Source organism: Ranitomeya imitator, chromosome 3 (assembly GCF_032444005.1).
Source record: "Ranitomeya imitator isolate aRanImi1 chromosome 3, aRanImi1.pri, whole genome shotgun sequence".
Taxonomy (NCBI): Eukaryota; Metazoa; Chordata; class Amphibia; order Anura; family Dendrobatidae; genus Ranitomeya; species Ranitomeya imitator.
This window is the reverse complement of record NC_091284.1, coordinates 43,583,940-43,605,927: the sequence shown is the minus strand read 5'-3', so window position 1 is coordinate 43,605,927 and position 21,988 is coordinate 43,583,940. Positions and strand designations below refer to the sequence as shown.

The window sequence follows — 21,988 nt, the reverse complement described above, 5'->3', positions numbered from 1 at the left end:
TTAGCTACAAATCAAACAGAATATTCTCTCTGTATTATCCGCACATCCAACTCCATATTCTGAGAATTCAGAGGAGATTACAAGAGATGTAGAGGCTTATTGATCGTCATTGCTTCCAGGAGAGGATGAGACGCTCTCCATCTATGATGGGTATGAGACAAGTTGTCTAGAACTAACAGTTATTAAGTAATACGGCCCTTTCAGAAGATTGTAAAATTCCCCAGGTTGGAGTCTATTATTCAAAAAACTAAAAGATGATCCAGCTTCCAGCTTGGAAGCTGGATCATCTTTTCGTTTTTTGGATATTCTTCACGTCACGTCAGGACGGAGATCCGTGCTTCCTGTATTTCCTCGGTGTGCTGGCTCCCTGCCTTTTGTCCTGGAGTCTATTATTACTCACCCAATGAAGCTCCAGTATCGGCTGACTACTTATAGAAACCATTAAAATAAAAAAGGTGCCAAAAAGAGCATTCAGCACAGATTCGGGCAACCTGGGACATAGAAAGAACATTGGCAGGAAGAGAACATATTGGAACGGTGGATCATCACGGTTAAACCGAATCTGTAATGGTAAATCAGGTGTGCCCCATATCGCCTAATGGAAAGGGTAAAGGTGGGCAAATAGAGATTCAGTCCTCCTGAACGATTCATGGAATATATGCAAAAGCTGACATTCACAAAGTCTGCGTAATGGCTGCAAGACCCAGATCCGACACCAATGAAGCCTACCCCTCGGGGAAGGTCTGGAGGTGTAAAAGTGCTCATACACCTTTAAATGGTGGCCGAGCTCAATAAGCACACCACTATCTCTACCGATTGCCACATATACATGAATGCTCAGCTCCATAGAGAGAGCATATGAAGTCAATTGAAGAAGTAGAGAAAGCTGTTGACAGTCATCTCTCTAGAAGAACAAAAATATCGGTGTTTCGGGAGGTTCCCAAGTACATCAGATGTTCTCTCCGAAGTCACTTTACATTCATATTTTTGGGAGCTTCAAACCTCTGCACTTTAGCCTATACTCATGAGACAGACATTTCATTAATTAAAAAGAGTTGTCCAGGTTTGTCATGAAAGTGAGTGCCGGATTCTTTGGTGGAGACTGAGAGCAGGGGGTTGTGTGCAATATTCATATTCCCGGCCACATTCCGACTAGACTTGAGCAACTTTGCTCAACTCACTTGAATTGAGAAAGGCTGCGCACATCTGGTTGGAATGTGCCAGAAGTATGCATATCACTTACAGTCACATAATCAGACGCTCTCGCTATCGGCTCCGGAGAATCCTGATAGTGCTCTGTTCGCGACTTGTTATGATTCTGAAGTCAAAAGTCACGTGGAATGTTGTGTTCTGAAATAGTTGTGTTCTGAAACAATGGAAGTAATCATTTAGGACAATATAGAAGGGTAAAAAATGTAGAGACGAGAATTGTCAGTAAACCGCTGGCCAAACCCAGTACCGTTCCAGATCTTCACGACTCTGCATTCCTTTGAAATGTTAACAGAGTGATAATAACGTCTTGGTCTCCATCCTATAGGTTCTTGAACTTGTGACCCATATTAAAGAATTATCCTGGGCTTCTTTAAAAAGGAAATAATGGGCAGACTGGAGTACGCACCAGATTTAAGTCTTCGCAGGTGCGGGATTACTAGAAAGGTGAGTGCGGCAGCCAGGGGATCTGTAATACTTCAGCAAATAACAAAGGCTGAAAGGTTTAAAGGCATTTGGGCTTGAGAGCGACATGTTGGAGCCCGGCCATAGGATGCTCACACACTATAGCTATACATAAGGGAGCTTGACAAAGGTAAGAACCTTGTAAAATTGATGGATAGAAGGCTTAAAAAAGCAGATCTCCGAGGTGTAATATTATATAATATATTACACTAGATTCTTGGTATTGTAAAATGTACAGTTTCAGTATCTCTGCAGCAGAAGGAGGGATGTCAAGGCTGAAAGTATATACAACTGGGAGCAACTGAAAACAACCTTCACGTAATTTCGTGCTCAAGATGGGGGTTTGTTTTAGTGGATTTTAGCACCTTAGGGTTGCAGTTGGATGTTTCATTTGGAAGCATCCTCTATAAGGTTAAAGGAAACAAGACAAGAATGCAAGTTATTACATATCCACAGGATAGGTGATAAGTTGGTAAACATTGAGGGTCCAACTGCTAAGACCCCCGCCAAACCCAATATCAGGGCTTTGGAGTACCCCAAGTTTAAAAGAGCGACGGTACACCATGCTTACAACCACTCCATTCATTCTTAATGGGACTGCAAGATCTTTATCAGCCCCAAAGACAATGAATGGAGTATTAGGACCATCGCTTTATTAAACGGGGCCACTTCAAAACCCTATTATTGGGATTGGTGGAGGTCTCAGCAGCCAGACTCCCAGAAAATGAAGGTGTTGTCCAGGCTTGGGGTTCAAGTGTGCAGTCCCTTGATGTGACTACAAACTTGTGATTCCTCACAGCTTGCACTGTGATCGCTGTCAGGATCCTCAAAATACTTGCAGTCACATGCCCGCCAGCTCCCGTCACAGGACAATCGTGACAGCGTGCAGTGCATGAGATGTGAGCCCCAAGCCTGGACAACCCAGTCAACCTCGTAGATATGAGATGGGTGGTTATGGTGGACAAATCTCTAAAATACAATCCTAAATTTAGCCTAAAACTAAACCAGGCAGGCAGAGGACGCACCAAATTAACCAAAATTATTATTATTATTATTATTTATTATTATAGCGCCATTTATTCCATGGCGCTTTACATGTGAGGAGGGGTATACATAATAAAACAAGTACAATAATCTTGAACAATACAAGTCACAACTGGTACAGGAGGAGAGAGGACCCTGCCCGCGAGGGCTCACAGTCTACAAGGGATGGGTGAGGATACAGTAGGTGAGGGTAGAGCTGGCCGTGCAGCGGTTTGGTCAATCGGTGGTTACTGCAGATTGTAGGCTTGTCGGAAGAGGTGGGTCTTCAGGTTCTTTTTGAAGGTTTCGATGGTAAGCAAGAGTCTGATATGTTGTGGTAGAGAATTCCAGAGAGAAATCTTGTATGCGATTGTGGGAAGAGGAGATAATAGGGGAGTAGAGAAGGAGATCTTGTGAGGATCAGAGGTTGCGTGCAGGAGAGTACCGGGAGACGAGGTCACAGATGTATGGAGGAGACAGGTTGTGGATGGCTTTGTATGTCATGGTTAGGCTTTTGTACTGGAGTCTCTGGGTGATGGGGAGCCAGTGCAGGGATTGACAGAGGGGAGAGGCCGGGGAATAGCGGGGGGACAGGTGGATTAGTCGGGCAGCAGAGTTTAGAATAGATTGGAGGGGTGCAAGAGTGTTAGAGGGGAGGCCACAGAGCAGGAGGTTACAGTAGTCAAGGCGGGAGATGATGAGGGCATGGACTAGGGTCTTTGCAGATTCAATGGCTCGTTATATGAAAGATGGGGCAAAACTTGATAGATACCTTTCTCTTCCTTATACATCCTATTGGTTGGCTTAAGGCCATCATACACAGATTAAAGTCAGGCGATATTGGCACGATTGGTTTGGCAGCCAATTGTGCATAGGGGCCTCCCAAAAGAAGGATCCTGCACATAGGATTTCCAATGGAAGATCCTTTTGTTTTCCAGAAGATACTCCTACAGAAGTCAAGCAGCAACTCTCATAGAGAACACATGAGCACTTGGTCAAGCAGAGAATTTTGGTTTAGGTGGGATTTGGGATAGATAGCTACTGGCTAAATGATTATTTAGCCAACAGCTATCTAATGTGCATGGGGGTTTACTATAGACCAATAATTTGAATCATGACTTAGATTAAATTTTTATACTTTTTAAGTCATGCCCCCATTTCACAACGCAGTATCATCTAGTGAGACGCAAGGAGTGTCCACAACATCCAGAAACTCTTTAACAAGTAATTTAGACCAGGTTTTTTTTTTACATATATCTTAGTAAATCTCCCCCAATGTATCTGACCTGCGAAAATACATCACATCTGTGGAAGGATTGGAAAAAGCCTTAGCAGTCTATGACCGATCTCAGCTTAAGGACCTAATTTTTTACTGTGTACATATGACTATATCCGAAGTAATTCATTTCAAAAACCTGACCGGCACATCCAAACATAGACTCAGTGTGAACAGGTGCTGAACCTAGAGTCGCCAACTCGTATATAGTTAAGTAAATAAGGCAGCACACTGCAGCGCTAGAACATACAAACTTGAAGAACGAAATTTGAACTGCATTACTGCACTAGAAATATGAAAAATGAGAGCTTTTAGCGCATAAAAATGGCCAATTTTATGTGTACCTGGTAGCCCCTTTACGGCATCTCTCTTATACCAGGTCCTACACTTGCCTTACCTCGCTGAGAATAAACGTCTCCATCTGAATGGGTACATGTGAAACCTCTTTCTAGATCAAAATTCTCTCTCTCTATGGAGGGGTATCGGACCTGCTGTAATTAAAACACCTGTGGCTAGGAGGCGGAGTGCACGATCAGAAGGCTAGAGAATACATTTCAAAAACTTGACCGGCACATCCAAACATAGACTCAGTGTGAACAGTTGCTGAACCTAGAGTCGCCAACTCGTATATAGTTAAGTAAATAAGGCAGCACACTGCAGCGCTAGAACATGTAAACTTGAAAAAACGAAATTTGAACTGCATTACTGCACTAGAAATATGAAAAATGAGAGCTTTTAGCGCTTAGAAATGGCCAATTTTATGTGTACCTGGTAGCCCCTTTACGGCACATCTCTTATACCAGGTCCTAAACTTGCCTTACCTCGCTGAGAATAAACGTCTCCATCTGAATGGGTACATGTGAAACCTCTTCTTAGACTAAAATTCTCTCTGTGGAGGGGTATTGGACCTGCTGTAATTAAAACACCTGAAGCTAGGAGGCGGAGTGCACGATCAGAAGGCTAAAGAATACATTTCAAAAACCTGACCGGCACATCCAAACATAGACTAAGTGTGAACAGGTGCTGAACCTATGAACTGCATTACTGCACTAGAAATATGAAAAAATGAGAGCTTTTAGTGCATAGAAATGGCCAATTTTATGTGTACCTGGTAGCCCCTTTACGGCATCTCTCTTATACCAGGTCCTAAACTTGCCTTACCTGGCTGAGAATAAACGTCTCCATCTGAATGGGTACATGTGAAACCTCTTCTTAGACTAAAATTCTCTCTCTCTGTGGAGGGGTATTGGACCTGCTGTAATTAAAACACCTGAAGCTAGGAGGCGGAGTGCACGATCAGAAGGCTAAAGAATACATTTCAAAAACCTGACCGGCACATCCAAACATAGACTAAGTGTGAACAGGTGCTGAACCTAGAGTCGCCAACTCGTATATAGTTAAGTAAATAAGGCAGCACACTGCAGCGCTAAAACATGTAAACTTGAAAACACGAAATTTGAACTGCATTACTGCACTAGAAATATGAAAAATGAGAGCTTTTAGCGCATAGAAATGGCCAATTTTATGTGTACCTGGTAGCCCCTTTACGGCATCTCTCTTATACCAGGTCCTACACTTGCCTTACCTCGCTGAGAATAAACGTCTCCATCTGAATGGGTACATGTGAAACCTCTTTCTAGACCAAAATTCTCTCTCTCTATGGAGGGGTATCGGACCTGCTGTAATTAAAACACCTGTGGCTAGGAGGCGGAGTGCACGATCAGAAGGCTAGAGAATACATTTCAAAAACCTGACCGGCACATCCAAACATAGACTCAGTGTGAACAGGTGCTGAACCTAGAGTCGCCAACTCGTATATAGTTAAGTAAATAAGGCAGCACACTGCAGCGCTAGCACATACAAACTTGAAATGTATTCAAACTTGAATTTTTGAAATGTATTCTCTAGCCTTCTGATCGTGCACTCCGCCTCCTAGCTTCAGGTGTTTTAATTACAGCAGGTCTAATACCCCTCAACAGAGAGAGAGAATTTTGGTCTAGAAAGAGGTTTCACATGTACCCATTCAGATGGAGACGTTTATTCTCAGCGAGGTAAGGCAAGTGTAGGACCTGGTATAAGAGAGATGCCGTAAAGGGGCTACCAGGTACACATAAAATTGGCCATTTTTATGCGCTAAAAGCTCTCATTTTTCATATTTCTAGTGCAGTAATGCAGTTCAAATTTCGTTCTTCAAGTTTGTATGTTCTAGCGCTGCAGTGTGCTGCCTTATTTACTTAACTATATCCGAAGTAAGACATTTAGTCATAATTAAATCTTTCTGAAGATCCCAATTAAAAAGTTTTATTCTGAAAATTAAAACTTGGATGGTAGATCGGTGGAGGTCCAACCGTTGGGCCACCCACCAATCCTGAGAACAGAGATCTAAAATGCCCCATGGGAATGATTGGTGGAACACTCATTCTCTCTGGGACTACTAAAAAAGCTGAGAGTCCTATAGAGTGATCGGAGGGGTGGTAAGCATGCTCCATTCGACGGCATTTCACAGCCCCTCAGTATTAGTGGGGTCCAAGTGATTGGATCTCCACCGATTTTTAAGTGATAGCTTTTCATTTTTTTTTTGCTTTCCAACATCTGCACAGACCCCATAAACATTCCCTGATGTGCCCCATCCTTCAATTCATAGGAAGCACAGAAACAATGGAATGAACTCACAGAAAGATCAAGACCCCAGAACAGCACACAACTCTCATAACCTGATTCTGCAGCCTTTCCGTGATCCCAAAAATTCCCCAGAGGCCAGAAACCTGAGCTGCAACAGCAGGTATTGCTAGCACTCATTCTTGTGCTTTTAGTAATAATGATAGCAACCAGGAGGTTAGTATTACTTGCTTTTTTGCTGCTTTTTTTTTCTGGGGGGTAAAGTTTAAGAAGAATTACTGGTGGGAAAAGTGTTGCCCTATTTAATTGTGCTATGCATAAAAACAGTTGGAGGCATTTTTTTTGTTTGTTTCCTATTTGAATATTTTTTCACATAAATTGTATTAAATATGTATGAGCAGAAATAGCTTTCATAAGTCACAGGCAACACTTATAAAAGTGAGGGCATCTGAAAGAGGTGATTGTTACGGGACAGCGAGGGGCACTGAGCAAAAAACAAAAACAGGTCTCCAATGCCTGGATCTAAATGTGCAAAAATGGAGAGAACATTCCAAAATAACAAAATACACGGTATTTAGATTTGACAAAATATTGAGATTTCCCTCTGTATTCCCACTGGAGGAAAGTCATATTACCACTAGGTGCACTCCCTAGTACCATTATCAGAATAGGTTTACCATTTTAGCCATCTACACAATGGAAAGAAAAAGGAAGCCATCTTACAACTCTGTTTCTCATCACCTGCTATCCCTTATAAGACCTCATAAAGGGCTCTATTTAAATAATATAATTAAATTAAAGAATTATTAGTAATGACAAATTATGAAATATTCAATGCCAGCACGGTGGCGCAGTGTTTAGCACAGCAGCCTTGCAGCGCTGGAGTCCTGGGTTCAAATCCCACCAAGGACAACAACATTTGCAAAGAGTGTTTGCGTGGGTTTCTTCCGGGTTCTCCGGTTTCCTCCCACATTCTAAAGACATACTGATAGGGAATTTAGATTGTGAGCTCCTTTGGGGACAGCGATGATGTGAGCAACCTGTAAAGCGCTGCGGAATATGTTAGCGCTATATAAAAATAAAGATTATTATTATTATTATAAGAGTTCACAAAAATTGGAGATGTCTTGACTTTAACTACAGCATCAAAAGGGTAATGGAATCAAATGTTGTATGGGACGCAGCCAATGGAAGATGGAGGGGCGAATAATAATCATAACGTTATTATAACCTTTATGACAGGGTCTAAAAATCCTGAATATGGTGGATCCTTGGCTTATTTGGATATTTTTTTCCTTTTTAACTAAGCTACGTAATTAAACACGTTTTACCATCTTTTGTTATACCAGGTGCGCAGTGGAAAAGGTCCCACAAGAGCTGCTATGACAGCTGGAGGCACTTCCCTTTCCAAGGGAAAGTAAAACCAGGCGTCATCATCCAGTACTGGCTGAAGGGTAGGAGAGAACTAATAGCAGAATTTGTCCACCGATCTGTCCATCTCATTTATTTATTTAGGCTCAGTGGTTAGCAGGCTACCCACTCTGAGATGGCCTTTTACTATGGCTCAGTGGTTAGCACTGTTACTTTTCAGCGCTGGGGTTCTGGGTTCAAACTCGAGCAAGGACAACATATGCAAGGAGTTTGTATGTTCTCTCCATGTTTGCATGGGTTTCCCGCGGATTCTCCAGTTTCTTCCCACACTCCAAACACATACTCATAGGAAATGTAGGTTGTGATGTGTGAGCCCCAATGGGGGACAGTGATGAGGCCTGTAAAGCTGCAGAATATGATGGTGCATGATAATAATAATTATTGAGCCAAAGTAAATGGTTTTTTTTACACTTAATCCACCAGGAGACAGATGGGAACCCGATGCACATTCTTAGTGGAAGAGTTCCTGTGAATGCACAGTCATTCTCAATAAAAGCCTTTGAGCTTTACGGGAACACACGGACTCATCAGGTTGATTTGATGGTAAAACACTTTTAGACCAGGTCACCCAATGCTTGGATGTTAAGGTAGAGGACTAATTTTGATTCATATGCAATGACCCTTGCGTTAACATGCTGAGAAAAAAGCCAATTAGGACAGTGGTCCTTGCACATAGAGAATCCATTTGGTTGAGGAATTTGGTCTCTGTACAGTGCTCTGGTATATGTTGACACCATAGTACACACGGGTCATTTCATATGTACAATAATTAATGCTGCCAATCAGTAAACCATTTTCTGGGTGGTATGCCCACTTTACCCCCTTCCCCCAATATTAACCTGCCTGATATTTCAATAAGCCGACGACAAACAGAGGTTAAATCCGTTCACACATTCAGTATTTGGCCAGTATTTTACATCAGTATCTGTAAGGGGAACGATCAGAGGAAAAGTATAATAGAAACGTCACCACTTCTGCATTTATCACCCACTCCAGGTTTTGGCTTACAAATACTGATGCAAAATACTGATCAAATACTGAACGTGTGAACGTGGCCACAGGGGAATAAATCCCCCCTATGCACCCGGTTTTCTTAACCTTGAATGACACTAATATGGAAAACAGTAATTGATATTTCACACAATTCACAGTGACAGGGACGGAGACACAGATCAAACCTTCCAAGGTAAGTCACTGACTTTTCGTTAGGAGAAACTTGAGAAACCTCCAGTTTTTTTGGGGGGATATCGGAAAAACTGATGAAACTCTGATGGTAAAAACACGGAGCAAACTCCTCGGAGTTTGATCAGAGTTTTATTAGTTGTTTTCGGATGAAAGAAAAACGACAGTTTCTCAACCATCGGACTTGTTCAGACAACTGTGCACATCGGTCCAAGATTGGACCGCTAATGGATGAACTGGCTGTAGGTCTCCTAACCCGAGCGTGACAGCATCATGTATTTTTATTACACACTCGGGTCAGGGGAGCCGCGGCCAGTCCGTGCATTGAGGTTCAATTTTGGACCAATTTACATGGACATCTGAACGCACCCTTCTCATATCAAGCAGTCTGTGACAACAGGATTTTTTCAGTCTTTCATTGATCTGAGATTCAGATCAAAATTGGATATGTCTCTGTGATTTTGTGAGGACCACTAAGTCTGCGGAAATACACTGACGTGAACAGCCTCATAGACGATATTACATACAAGCTGTATAAAACATGGATAGAGGTTATATGTGAAAAACTGACGTCTAAATGAGCCTTTATTCCTATAAACTATCAGAAGGCAGTGGGGGAATATAAAACTATAATTTCCAAACAACGTCACTGAAAGATGTATAAAATCATATAGAATATGGATCAAAACTACATTCAGTGTAAGTAGGACACCCGTACACATATATATTGGTGTGAGTGCTCTGTATATAGTATATATTACACAATGTACACCATATGCAGAGCACTCACACTATTACGGCGGTGAGGCGGCCAGAGCCGCCGCCTCACCGCTGCCAGAGCCGCCACCTCACCGCCGCCAGAGCCGCCGCCTCACCCCGACCTTCTATCTCTTCCCCACTATCCCATAGAATGTAAGTCCGCAAGGACAGGGTCCTCTCCCCTCTGTACCAGTCTGTTACTGTAAAACTGTTTACTGTAAACAATATCTATAACTCTGTACATAACCCCTTTCTCATGTACAGCACCATGGAATTAATGGTGCTATATAAATAATATAATAATAATAATAATAATAAATAATTATATATAACTTTGTAGAACATAAAGTAAATAAATAATGCATGATAATAAAATATTCTTGTAACCCAGAGTACGTGGAAACATACACGCACAGCATGGGCTGCAATAGCTTTAGTTTTACACGTTACTTTACATATACACGCACATATTTTCCTACGCAGCGTGGAAACAATACAATTGAATATACACAATAAGCAACTAAAATAGATACAATTCAAAATAATAATAGGTAACCAATATAGTAAAAAAAAGAAGATCTCCCTCCCCATACCCCCAGCCCATACAGCCGTCCGCAGGGTCTCACTTACCCTTTCTCCAGTGACCACATGTAACCCTTCTCTGACTTTGGCAAAAGACCCCTCTCCGAGTTTCCTCCCGATCAGGTAGTTGCCCACTCTCTTGGTGTGCTGGAAATTGCGCAGGGTGTCCCTGGACACGTTGCTCACAGAAGCTGGTAGAAAGGAGTCTTCAATTTGGACTGGGGGCTTTTCCCCAAGCAAGAATCTTGGAGGAGAGTCACTGATGCCATCTCCAACTGCAGCTGGCATCCTGGAAGGAAAGAGAAGGGTCCACAGGTCAGATCAGGTCCAAATGTAAAGTAAATTCAACAATCCTGCTATAGAGTGGTGGTCAATAGTCTCGAAAGCCTTAGTAGATCCACCATGTGTTCATGTAAGGTCTACTGTGCATTGTAAGGTCTACAGTGCATGGTGCAGATGACTGTGCCCAGGTAGTCGTAGCTGGCACTGCTCTCTGTTTTATCAATGGGGAGTAAAAAAAAAAATCCACAATCAGAGTGGGTGGTTGCACATGATCCTTGCCTGATAGTCACAGCAGCTCTGGTAATGAATGCACAGCTCTGGAGTAAGGGGAAGCAGGCAGAGAAGGCAGGACAGAGGTGCAGTGACTGAGGGCTCCCTGTCTAAAGAGCCTCATTCACTCAGAATGTGCAGTAATTTAATCCCATCACAGGCGGCAGGAGCAGATGTGATCTAAGCTCAGCAACTCTGAACAAACCCCTTTCAAATCCTATCCCCCTCCTCCTCCAGTGACTGCAGCCAGCCAAAAGCCTCTGTTTCCTTCACACACTCCTTTTAGTCACTTCTTTATTTTTAAGGGGGAGGGTGGTGCGAAGCTTGGACTCCTATAAATAAAACCCAGCGGTCAATCACAGCCTAAGAAGCAAACCCACAAATGGAAAACCTTGAATACAGATCTGACTTTTAAAGAAACAAAAAGTTTCTATTTTTTATACTAGAATTCCATAGAGATGAGTAAAAATGACACAATGTTTCCCGTCTTGGAATAAACCTAATGTTCCAAGAGGGCGAAAAACAAAAAAAAGTCAACCGGGATAGTAATACAAGTGGTAGTCATTTCGGTGGATAAATAAAAATAAAGTGTGCCCGCAAATTCCAACCACTTGTAGGGCTGCGGCCGCCGGGCGATGGTGTGATTTACCAGCTAATTGTACACAGGCTTATTTTTATAGGCCCCTGTCTACAAATATCTACCACCGGCTGTGTGATGGTTTTATGGAAGCCCGCAACGTGGGAGCGAGTAAGACTTGTGCGGTATTGGGGACTCCATTAAAAGCCTTAAGATCCTGCACAGATTTATAAATATCCGTCTATACATACAAAATTATGAAGGATGAAAAAAAAGAAGCAACTAAAAATGTTTTTATTCTTTGGGACTGTTTTTTTTTAAGATCAGCATCCACGTTTCAGATGCAGTTCAGTAAGGAGTCAAATCTAGCACCTTCTAGACCTAAAGTTGACAAGAGGATCTGTCTGTTTATTTAAGGATGCTCCTTTTAGGACACATAAAATGATATCTATGCCAGTTCTTTGGCCATCACCATAGGTCAAGTCTGAATCTGCCAGACTAAGAAATGTATCTGTGTAATTACACCTACAAAATGGGACAATTTAGGAAGCTAATCAGTGGGCTGTGAAAATTGAGTGGAAACACCCCTGGACTCAAGACGTGTTATGGTTCTTAGATGTCAAGAAGAAACTTAAGCTGGCCATAGACATGAGATAGCTGTCAGTAGAGTGTCCATTTGACATACGGCTGTCTCTCACTATTCCCACATACACAAGAGCTCAACTTGGCCAACCGAAAGAGAGAAGAAAGAGGTGTTTGATGATCGCTGACCTCCACTGAAAACAAAAGGATCGAAAAGTAAAATTCCAACTGCCTGATCCTTCTCTCCCGACATCATGTGTCATGGGACATTCGGGTGGCCCCCGTACACATCAGATGATAGGCTGCTCATCCAAAGTACATGAGGGCCATGTTACAAGATTAATTTCTCTGCTAATTGGTCAACCCAACAATGGACGGTATATTTTAGCTATTTAGTCAGCACTTTTGGGGCATGTTAAAGTGGTCATCTTATTATGGAAAAACTCAGATTGGAATTACTTTAGCATTCACTGCAAGTTGGGCACCTTTGTCAAAGCAAGGACTCTCTTTATTGTATCAACGTATATACCTACAGGACACAAGAACCTGAGTTGTCCTTACTAAAGGTACCGTCACACTTTAGCGACGCTGCAGCGATACCGACAACGATCCGGATCGCTGCAGCGTCGCTGTTTGGTCGCTGGAGAGCTGTCACACAGACAGCTCTCCAGCGACCAATGATCAGGGGAAAGACTTCGGCATCGTTGAAACTGTCTTCAACGATGCCGAAGTCCCCGGGTAACCAGGGTAAACATCGGGTTACTAAGCGCAGGGCCGCGCTTAGTAACCCGATGTTTACCCTGGTTACCATCGTTAAAGTAAAAAAAACAAACGCTACATACTTACCTACTGCTGTCTGTCCCCGGCGCTGGGCTTCTCTGCTCTGGCTGTGAGCACAGCGGCCGGAAAGCAGAGCGGTGACGTCACCGCTCTGCTTTCCGGCTGCCCAGCGCTCACAGCCAGAGCAGAGAAGCAGAGCGCCGGGGACAGACAGCGGTAGGTAAGTATGTAGTGGTTGTTTTTTTTACTTTAACGATGGTAACCAGGGTAAACATCGGGTTACTAAGCGCGGCCCTGCGCTTAGTAACCCGATGTTTACCCTGGTTACCAGCGAAGACATCGCTGAATCGGCGTCACACACGCCGATTCAGCGATGTCAGCGGGACCTCAACGATCAAAAAATGGCCCAGGCCATTCCGACACGAGCAGCGATCTCACAGCAGGGGCCTGATCGCTGGTACGTGTCACACATAGCGAGATCGCTACTGAGATCGCTGTTGCGTCACAAAACTTGTGACTCAGCAGCGATCTCGCTAGCGATCTCGCTATGTGTGACGGGGCCTTAACTGTTAAGTTATCCAAACACATTTAATTGGTTTTCCGACATCATATGTGAGAGCCTCTGAAGTGTCCTTCTAATGGTAAGAGCTGGGGTAAATAAGGTACTGGCATGTTGGATTTTAAGACGCCCAATTCTTTGTCCTCTCTCCCCATTAAGTATACATTTTTTTAAGGGGGTCCATGAAGAACATAACTGTTTAGTTTTTCTTAACGTGTATGGCCAGTTAAAGGCATCTTTTTTTTCCATCATGGAATCTTACCATTTAAAAAAAAAATAATCTGAAATGCAAACTCCAAAGTTCTTTAGAAAAAAAAAGAGTTTGAAAAAATGGAAGGTCCATTTTTGGTGGCAAGAGAATGTTGACATTCTAGGTCCATATCTGTCCATCTTGGGTGCTTTTACAGGTAGTTAACAAAGTCCTCCCACTCATAAGAGGCACTGAGTAATCACCACAAACCAACATGTTCTTGAATTAATTTGGATCTGTTTAATGCAAAGGAAACACATAAATCTACAGTAGGGTGATCTGGCGTGCTCTGAATGCTTTCATTCTCTTGGGAAATTCTGACTATTCTGTTCAAATATGTATAGCCTCTTATATGAGGCTAAATAGTGCTTGTCAAAAAAAGATTGCTTGCATTTAGAGATGATAGTAATACATTATGCTAATTATGAAGATGACTCCTGTTAATGGTTTACTAGCATTATCCATGCTTTCGTAAATACAGGTGATGTAGGCGTAGGACATGCCGAGGTGGTAGTCTTACCTGAGCTTTGGTGCTTGAAGGAGCCCAAAGGCCAGTCAGACATATAAGAAGACACCAATCTTATAGATGGGACATGGTAGGTTGGGATGAGTCACATATATTTCGGCAATAACGTCAGACTATATATTGTATATGGGGTACTCCTGAATGTCCCCTGACAGAATATGTTGGGGAACATAGGATTGGAATATACGGTAATCACCCAATTCATTTGTTCGGTAAGGAGAAAAAGCATAACCAGATGTTCCTAGCATCGGCTCAATGATAAGGACCTCAGGAGCGCTTGGTCAAGCCAAGGGTTTCTGTGTATGAGGGAGTTGGGAGAGATACAGTAGCTATCAGCCGAATGACTAGCCACTGGCCATCTTCAGGCAAATTTGCCATATTGGGTGTGTCAGAGAAAACTGGGTGACGACAGTCATAAAACTCTAATGCTAGCTATATTGGTTGTCACCTAACTTTCGGAGAAAAATGTATGACTGATTTACAGCAGGAAAGAAAGAATAGACAATGATGAAGGCTGGAGGCTGAAATTCCAAAGTGATAGACTATGTGTGCAAGGAGTCGGCTGCTCCCTACAGTCCAAAATTGTGAGAACCTCTGCTCTAGCTTTGCCATTTCTTGCATTTTAGTTTCATCAGTTTTGTGATTTACATGAGTGGCTGGATGGTGCCCTACACAATGGTTGGATGGTGTCCTACACAATATTTGGATAGTTCCCTACACAATGGCTGGATGGGTACTCAGTGGTTGGATGGTGCCCTACACAATGGCTGAATGGTGCCCTACACAATGGCTGGATGGGTACGCAGTAGTTGGATAGTGCCCTACACAATGGCTGGATAGTTCCCTGCACAATGGCTGGATGGGTACACAATGGTTGGGTGGTGCCCTACACAATGGCTGAATGGTGCCCTACACAATGGCTGGATGGGTACACAATGGTTGGGTGGTGCCCTACACAATGGCTGAATGGTGCCCTACACAATGGTTGGATGGGTACGCAGTGGTTGGATGGTGCCCTACACAATGGCTGGATAGTTCCCTGCACAATGGCTGGATGGGTACTCAATGGTTGGATGGTGCTCTACACAATGGCTGAATGGTGCCCTACACAATGGCTGAATGGTGCCCTACACAATGGCTGGGTGGGGCCCTATGCAATGGATGAATGTTGTTGCCTTTGACGTGGATGATAATTAAGACAATACATATGTAAGCTTAATATTCAATTAACTTAAAGCAGCACAACCACCAGTTTTGCTATATTACGATCAACTTTTAACCTTTATAGCCAATTTTCAATACAATCCTCTAATGACTGGTGGAACAATCATCTAGGCGCAAAGCTTGGATTTTGACCTCCCCAATCCATAAACAAATATGAGATTACTACAGAGCTGTGACTATAGCTGTGAAATGGGCAGTCGCTCGAATGATCACTATCTCATCTATCGCCATCTTTAGCCTTTAGAGCAAAGCACGAAAACCAAGAATTGGCATGGAGTAATGTTAGTCATGTGAAACTAACACAAGATCTGCGCAGATGCCTGGAAATTAAAAGGAACACGTCAACGCTATTCCAGTCATAGCAGAGGGTGCGTTTTACTTTGTTGGACCAGTCCGGCGTTTCATTGACAGCCCATTGATTTCCCTTCCCCCTTGGGTGGCAATGCAGATTACAGCTGATCAGTCCAGTCAAGGACGCCCTAATCTGTTTATTGACACTTCAGTCAAAGGTAAGTGCAGTTGACCCTTTAAAGGGGTTGTCCAATGAGGTAAGCAACATAGCAAATCAGTAAAACTATACCACATTTCTAATTGGAGGTATTTGCTAATATTATTATTATTACACCTACTACATATTGGTAAAGGATCTTGGAGATGGGAATACCCCTTTAAATTAAAACAAAGCAATATCCTTTAATGGGACCAATTCTAGTTAAAATAATACATTATTTTAAGAAATTAATGGGGAATTACTGTTGGAGCAGATGCAAATGTGAAGTGTCACATTAACTCAACACTAAGGAGTAACAGCATTAGGGAGGCATCAATGCCGCATACCTCAGCCATTAACCCCTTAATCCCATATGACGTACTATCCCGTCCAGGTGACCTGGGACTTAATTCCCATGGACGGGATAGTACGTCATATGCGATCGGCCGCGCTCACGGGGGGAGCGCGGCCGATCGCGGCCGGGTGTCAGCTGCCTATCGCAGCTGACATCCGGCACTATGTGCCAGGAGCGGTCACGGACCGCTCCCGGCACATTAACCCCCGGCACACCGCGATCAAAGATGATCGCGGTGTGCCGGCGGTGCAGGGAAGCATCGCGCAGGGAGGGGGCTCCCTGCGGGCTTCCCTGAGACGATCGGTACACGGTGATGTGCTCACCGTGTACCGAGCGTCTTCTCCCTGCAGTCCCCGGATCCAAAATGGCCGCCGGGCTGCATCCGGGTCCTGCAGGGAGCACTTCCGGGTCAGGATCAGGCTGCAGCTGCAGCTCTAATCCTGCCCGGCTGTATGTCAGATCACCGATCTAACAGAGTGCTGTGCACACTGTCAGATCGGTGATCTGTGATGTCCCCCCCTGGGACAAAGTGAAAAAGTAAAAAAAAAAATTTCCACACTTGTAAAAAAAAATAAAAAAAAAAATCCTAAATAAAGCAGAAAAAAAAAAAATATTATTCCCATAAATACATTTCTTTACATAAAAAAAAAACAAAAAAAACAATAAAAGTACACATATTTAGTATCGCCGCGTCCGTAACGACCCGACCTATAAAACTGGCCCACTAGTTAACCCCTTCAGTGAACACCGTAAGAAAAAAAAAAAAAAAACGAGCCAAAAAACAACGCTTTATTATCATAACGCTGAACAAAAAGTGGAATAACACGCGATCAAAAAGACGGATATAAATAACCATGGTACCTCTGAAAACGTCATCTTGTCCCGCAAAAAACGAGCCGCCATATAGCATCATAACCAAAAAAATAAAAAAGTTATAGTCCTGAGAATAAAGCGATGCCAAAATAATTATTTTTTCTATAAAATAGCTTTTATCGTATAAAAGCGCCAAAACATAAAAAAATGATATAAATGAGGTATCGCTGTAATCGTACTGACCCGAAGAATAAAACTGCTTCATCAATTTTACCAAACGCGGAACGGTATAAACGCCTCCCCCAAAAGAAATTCATGAATAGCTGGTTTTTGGTCATTCTGCCTCACAAAAAATCGGAATAAAAAGCGATCAAAAACTGTCACATGTCCGAAAATGTAACCGATAAAAACGTCAACTCGTCCCGCAAAAAACAAGACCTCACATGACTCTGTGGACCAAAATATGGAAAAATTATAGGTCTCAAAATGTGGAGACGCAAAAACTTTTTTGCTATAAAAAGCGTCTTTTAGTGTGTGACGGCTGCCAATCATAAAAATCCGATATGAAAAACTCGCTATAAAAGTAAATCAAACCCCCCTTCATCACCCCCTTAGTTAGGCTAGGTTCACATTGCGTTAATGGGTTAACGCTAACGGACAGCGTTGCACGGCGAAAATGTCACAATTAACGCCGTGCAACGGGTCCGTTAGCACAACCATTGACAGCAATGTGATTTTCGGGTGTAGCGCATCGCTAGAGCGTGCCATTTTCGGCTCGCGCTAGCAAGGTGCCGTTCTTTTGTGGCGCGCCTCAGACGCTGCTTGCAGCGTCCGCGGCGCGCCCGAGGTCCGATCCCCGATCTTCCAGAGCGGGGACGTTAACGCGACCACTAAACACGACACCTAAAAAGACATTGCGTTAGCGCAATCCGCTAGTGCTAAACGGATTTCCCTAATGCAATGTGAACCTAGCCTTAGGGAAAAATAATAAAATTAAAAAAAATGTATTTATTTCCATTTTCCCATTAGGGTTAGGGTTAGGGCTAGGGTTAGGGCTAGGGTTAGGGTTAGGGTTTGTATTACATTTACGGTTGGGATTAGGGTTGGGATTAGAATTAGGGGTGTGTCAGGGTTAGGTGTGTGGTTAGGGTTACAGTTGGGATTAGGGTTAGGGGTGCGTTTGGATTAGGGTTTCAGTTATAATTGGGGGTTTCCACTGTTTAGACACATCAGGGGCTCTCCAAACGCGACATGGCGTCCGATCTCAATTCCAGCCAATTCTGCATTGAAAAAGTAAAACAGTGCTCCTTCACTTCCGAGCTCTCCCGTGCGCCCAAACAGGGGTTTACCCCAACATATGGGGTATCATCGTACTCGAGACAAATTGGACAACAACTTTTTGGGTCCAAGTTCTCTTGTTATCCTTGGGAAAATAAAAATTTGGGGGGCTAAAAATCATTTTTGTGGGAAAAAAAAGGATTTTTTATTTTCACGGCTCTGCGTTGTAAACTGTAGTGAAACACTTGGGGGTTCAAAGTTTTCACAACACATCTAGATAAGTTCCATGGGAGGTCTAGTTTCAATATGGGGTCACTTGTGGGTGGTTTCTACTGTTTGGGTACATCAGGGGCTCTGCAAATGCAACGTGACGCCTGCAGACCAATCCATCTAAGTCTGCATTCCAAATGGCGCTCCTTCCCTTCCGAGCTCTGCCATGCGCCCAAACAGTGGTTCCCCCCCACATACGGGGTATCAGCGTACTCAGGACAAATTGAACAACAACTTTTGGGGTCCAATTTATTCTGTTACCCTTGTAAAAATACAAAGCTGGGGGCTAAAAAATCATTTTTGTGAAAAAAAAAAAGAATTTTTATTTTCACGGCTCTGCGTTATAAACTGTAGTGAAACACTTAGGGGTTCAAAGTTCTCACAACACATCTAGATAAGTTCCTTGGGAGGTCTAGTTTCTAATATGGGGTCACTTGTGGGGGGTTTGTACTGTTTGGGTACATCAGGGGCTCTGCAAATGCAACGTGACTCCTGCAGACCAATCCATCTAAGTCTGCATTCCAAATGGCGCTCCTTCCCTTCCGAGCTCTGCCATGCGCCCAAACAGTGGTTCCCCCCCACATATGGGGTATCAGCGTACTCAGGACAAATTGGACATCAACTTTTGGGGTCCAATTTATTATGTTACCCTTGTGAAAATACAAAACTGGGGGCTAAAAAATAATTTTTGCGAAAAAAAAAAAAAAATTATTTTAACGGCTCTGCGTTATAAACTGTAGTGAAACATTTGGGGGTTCAAAGCTCTCAAAACACATCTAGATAAGTTCCTTATGGGGTCTAGTTTCCAAAATGGTGTCACTTGTGGGGGGTTTTAATGTTTAGGCACATCAGGGGCTCTCCAAACCAACATGGCGTCCCAACTTAATTCCAGTCAATTTTGCATTGAAAAGTCAAATGGCGCTCCTTCCCTTCCGAGCTCTGCTATGCACCCAAAAAGTGGTTTACCCCCACATATGGGGTATCGTCGCACTCAGGACAAATTGCACAACAACTTTTGTGGTCTAATTTCTTCTCTTACCCTTGGGAAAATAAAAAATTGGGGGCGAAAAGATCATTTTTGTGAAAAAATAAGATTTTTTATTTTTACGGCTCTGCATTATAAACTTCTGTGAAGCACTTGTTGGGTCAAAGTGCTCACCACACATCTAGATAAGTTCCTTAAGGGGTCTACTTTTCAAAATGGTGTCACTTGTGAGGGGTTCCAATGTTTAGGCACATCAGGGGCTCTCCAAACGCAACATGGCGTCCCATCTCAATTCCAGTCAATTTTGCATTGAAAAGTCAAATGGCGCTCCTTCCCTTCCGAGCTCTGCCATACGCCCAAACAATGGTTTACACCCATATATGGGGTATCAGCGTACTCAGGACAAATTGGCCAACAATTTTTGAGGTCCAATTTCTTCTCTTACTCTTGGGAAAATAAAAAATTGGGGGCGAAAAGATAATTTTTGTGAAAAAATATGATTTTTTATTTTTACGGCTCTGCATTATAAACTTCTGTGAAGCAATTGGTGGGTCAAAGTGGTCACCACACATCTAGATAAGTTCCTTAGGGTGTCTACTTTCCAAAATGGTGTCACTTGTGGGGGGGTTTCAATGTTTAGGCACATCAGTGGCTCTCCAAACGCAACATGGTGTCCCATCTCAATTCCTGTCAATTTTGCATTTAAAAGTCAAATGGCGCTCCTTCCCTTCCGAGCTCTGCCATGCGCCCAAACAGTGGTTTACTCCCACATATGGGCTATCAGCGTACTCAGTACAGATTGTACAACAATGTTTGGCATCCATTTTATCCTGTTACCCTTGGTAAAATAAAACAAATTGGAGCTGAAATAAATTTTGTGTGAAAAAAAGTTAAATATTCATTCTTATTTAAACATTCCAAAAATTCCTGTGAAACCCCTGAAGGGTTAATAAACTTCTTGAATGTGGTTTTGAGCACCTTGAGGGGTGCAGTTTTTAGAATGGTCTCACACTTGGGTATTTTCTATCATATAGACCCCTCAAAATGACATCAAATGAGATGTGGTCCCTAAAAAAAAATGGTGTTGTAAAAATGAGAAATTGCTGGTCAACTTTTAACCCTTATAACTCCCTAACAAAAAAAAATTTTGGTTCCAAAATTGTGCTGATGTAAAGTAGACATGTGGGAAATGTTACTTATTAAGTATTTTGCGTGAGATATCTCTGTGATTTAAGGGCATAAAAATTTAAAGTTGGAAAATTGCGAAACTTTCTAAATTTTCGCCAAATTTCCGTTTTTTTCACAAATAAACGCAAGTTATATCGAATAAATGTTACTACTAAAATGAAGTACAATATGTCACGAGAAAACAATGTCAGAATCGCCAAGATCCGTTGAAGCGTTCCAGAGTTATAACCTCATAAAGGGACAGTGGTCAGAATTGTAAAAATTGGCCCGGTCATTAACGTGCAAACCACCCTCGGGGCTTAAGGGGTTAAAGAATTCCTTATACACCATTTAGCGGCATTATGTATCGTGTCATGTACGCTCCGCAGAGCGTTTCCAGGAGATGACACCGATATAGGTTGTTCCTTCATTAAGAACTGAATATTGCAATAACTAATTCAATATCAGATTATATAAAGGGTCCCGTTAAAAGATATACCTCCAGGCTGCCCGTTCCCTGCACCGTATCCTCCTCCTGAGCTCATACAGGCATCGCTTACAATTAAAGGATATGACGATTACCATTAGAAAAATAAAACTGCCTTGTAAAAACAGTAGGACGCGGGGACACGTTGAGTGAATCTTAGGAAGGGAGTGGAGTTTCACGCTGGCAAGAAATTCTAAAAAAACACACCCATCACATCATAAACTGAGAACATATGCGCTAATGTACAGCCCTCTACTGGGACCTTCTAGGTTCCCTGTATGGTTAGTGAGATACATCTGGTTTACAAGAAGTGAAAAGCAGCGCGCAGGACTGTAACCACGTAAGGTCGTCAAGGTTGTGATTTATGGACGCGATGCAGATGTTGGACAACTGAATCCCCACACTTCAATAACATAAGAAAACATGATGGAAAACAGGGCATCTGGATGCAACATGCAAGTTTCCTGATTTGCGTCACTGCTCTTTTAAAGGGACTCGGACCCCATCATTTAGGTTTAGTTCCTTTGAACTTGCCTTCCGTGCGTAG

General features: G+C 42.8%; 1 protein-coding gene across 1 annotated transcript in view; it reads right to left on the bottom strand.

The window, feature by feature from the left end:
- The window catches only part of HUNK (hormonally up-regulated Neu-associated kinase), an 88,115-nt gene that overhangs the window by 46,947 nt on the left and 19,180 nt on the right, over window positions 1-21,988 (bottom strand). Inside the window, exon 2 of the mRNA XM_069760842.1 lies at window positions 10,595-10,835. Coding sequence (XP_069616943.1) covers window positions 10,595-10,835 — 241 coding nt within the window. The remainder of the gene's footprint in view (window positions 1-10,594; window positions 10,836-21,988) is intronic.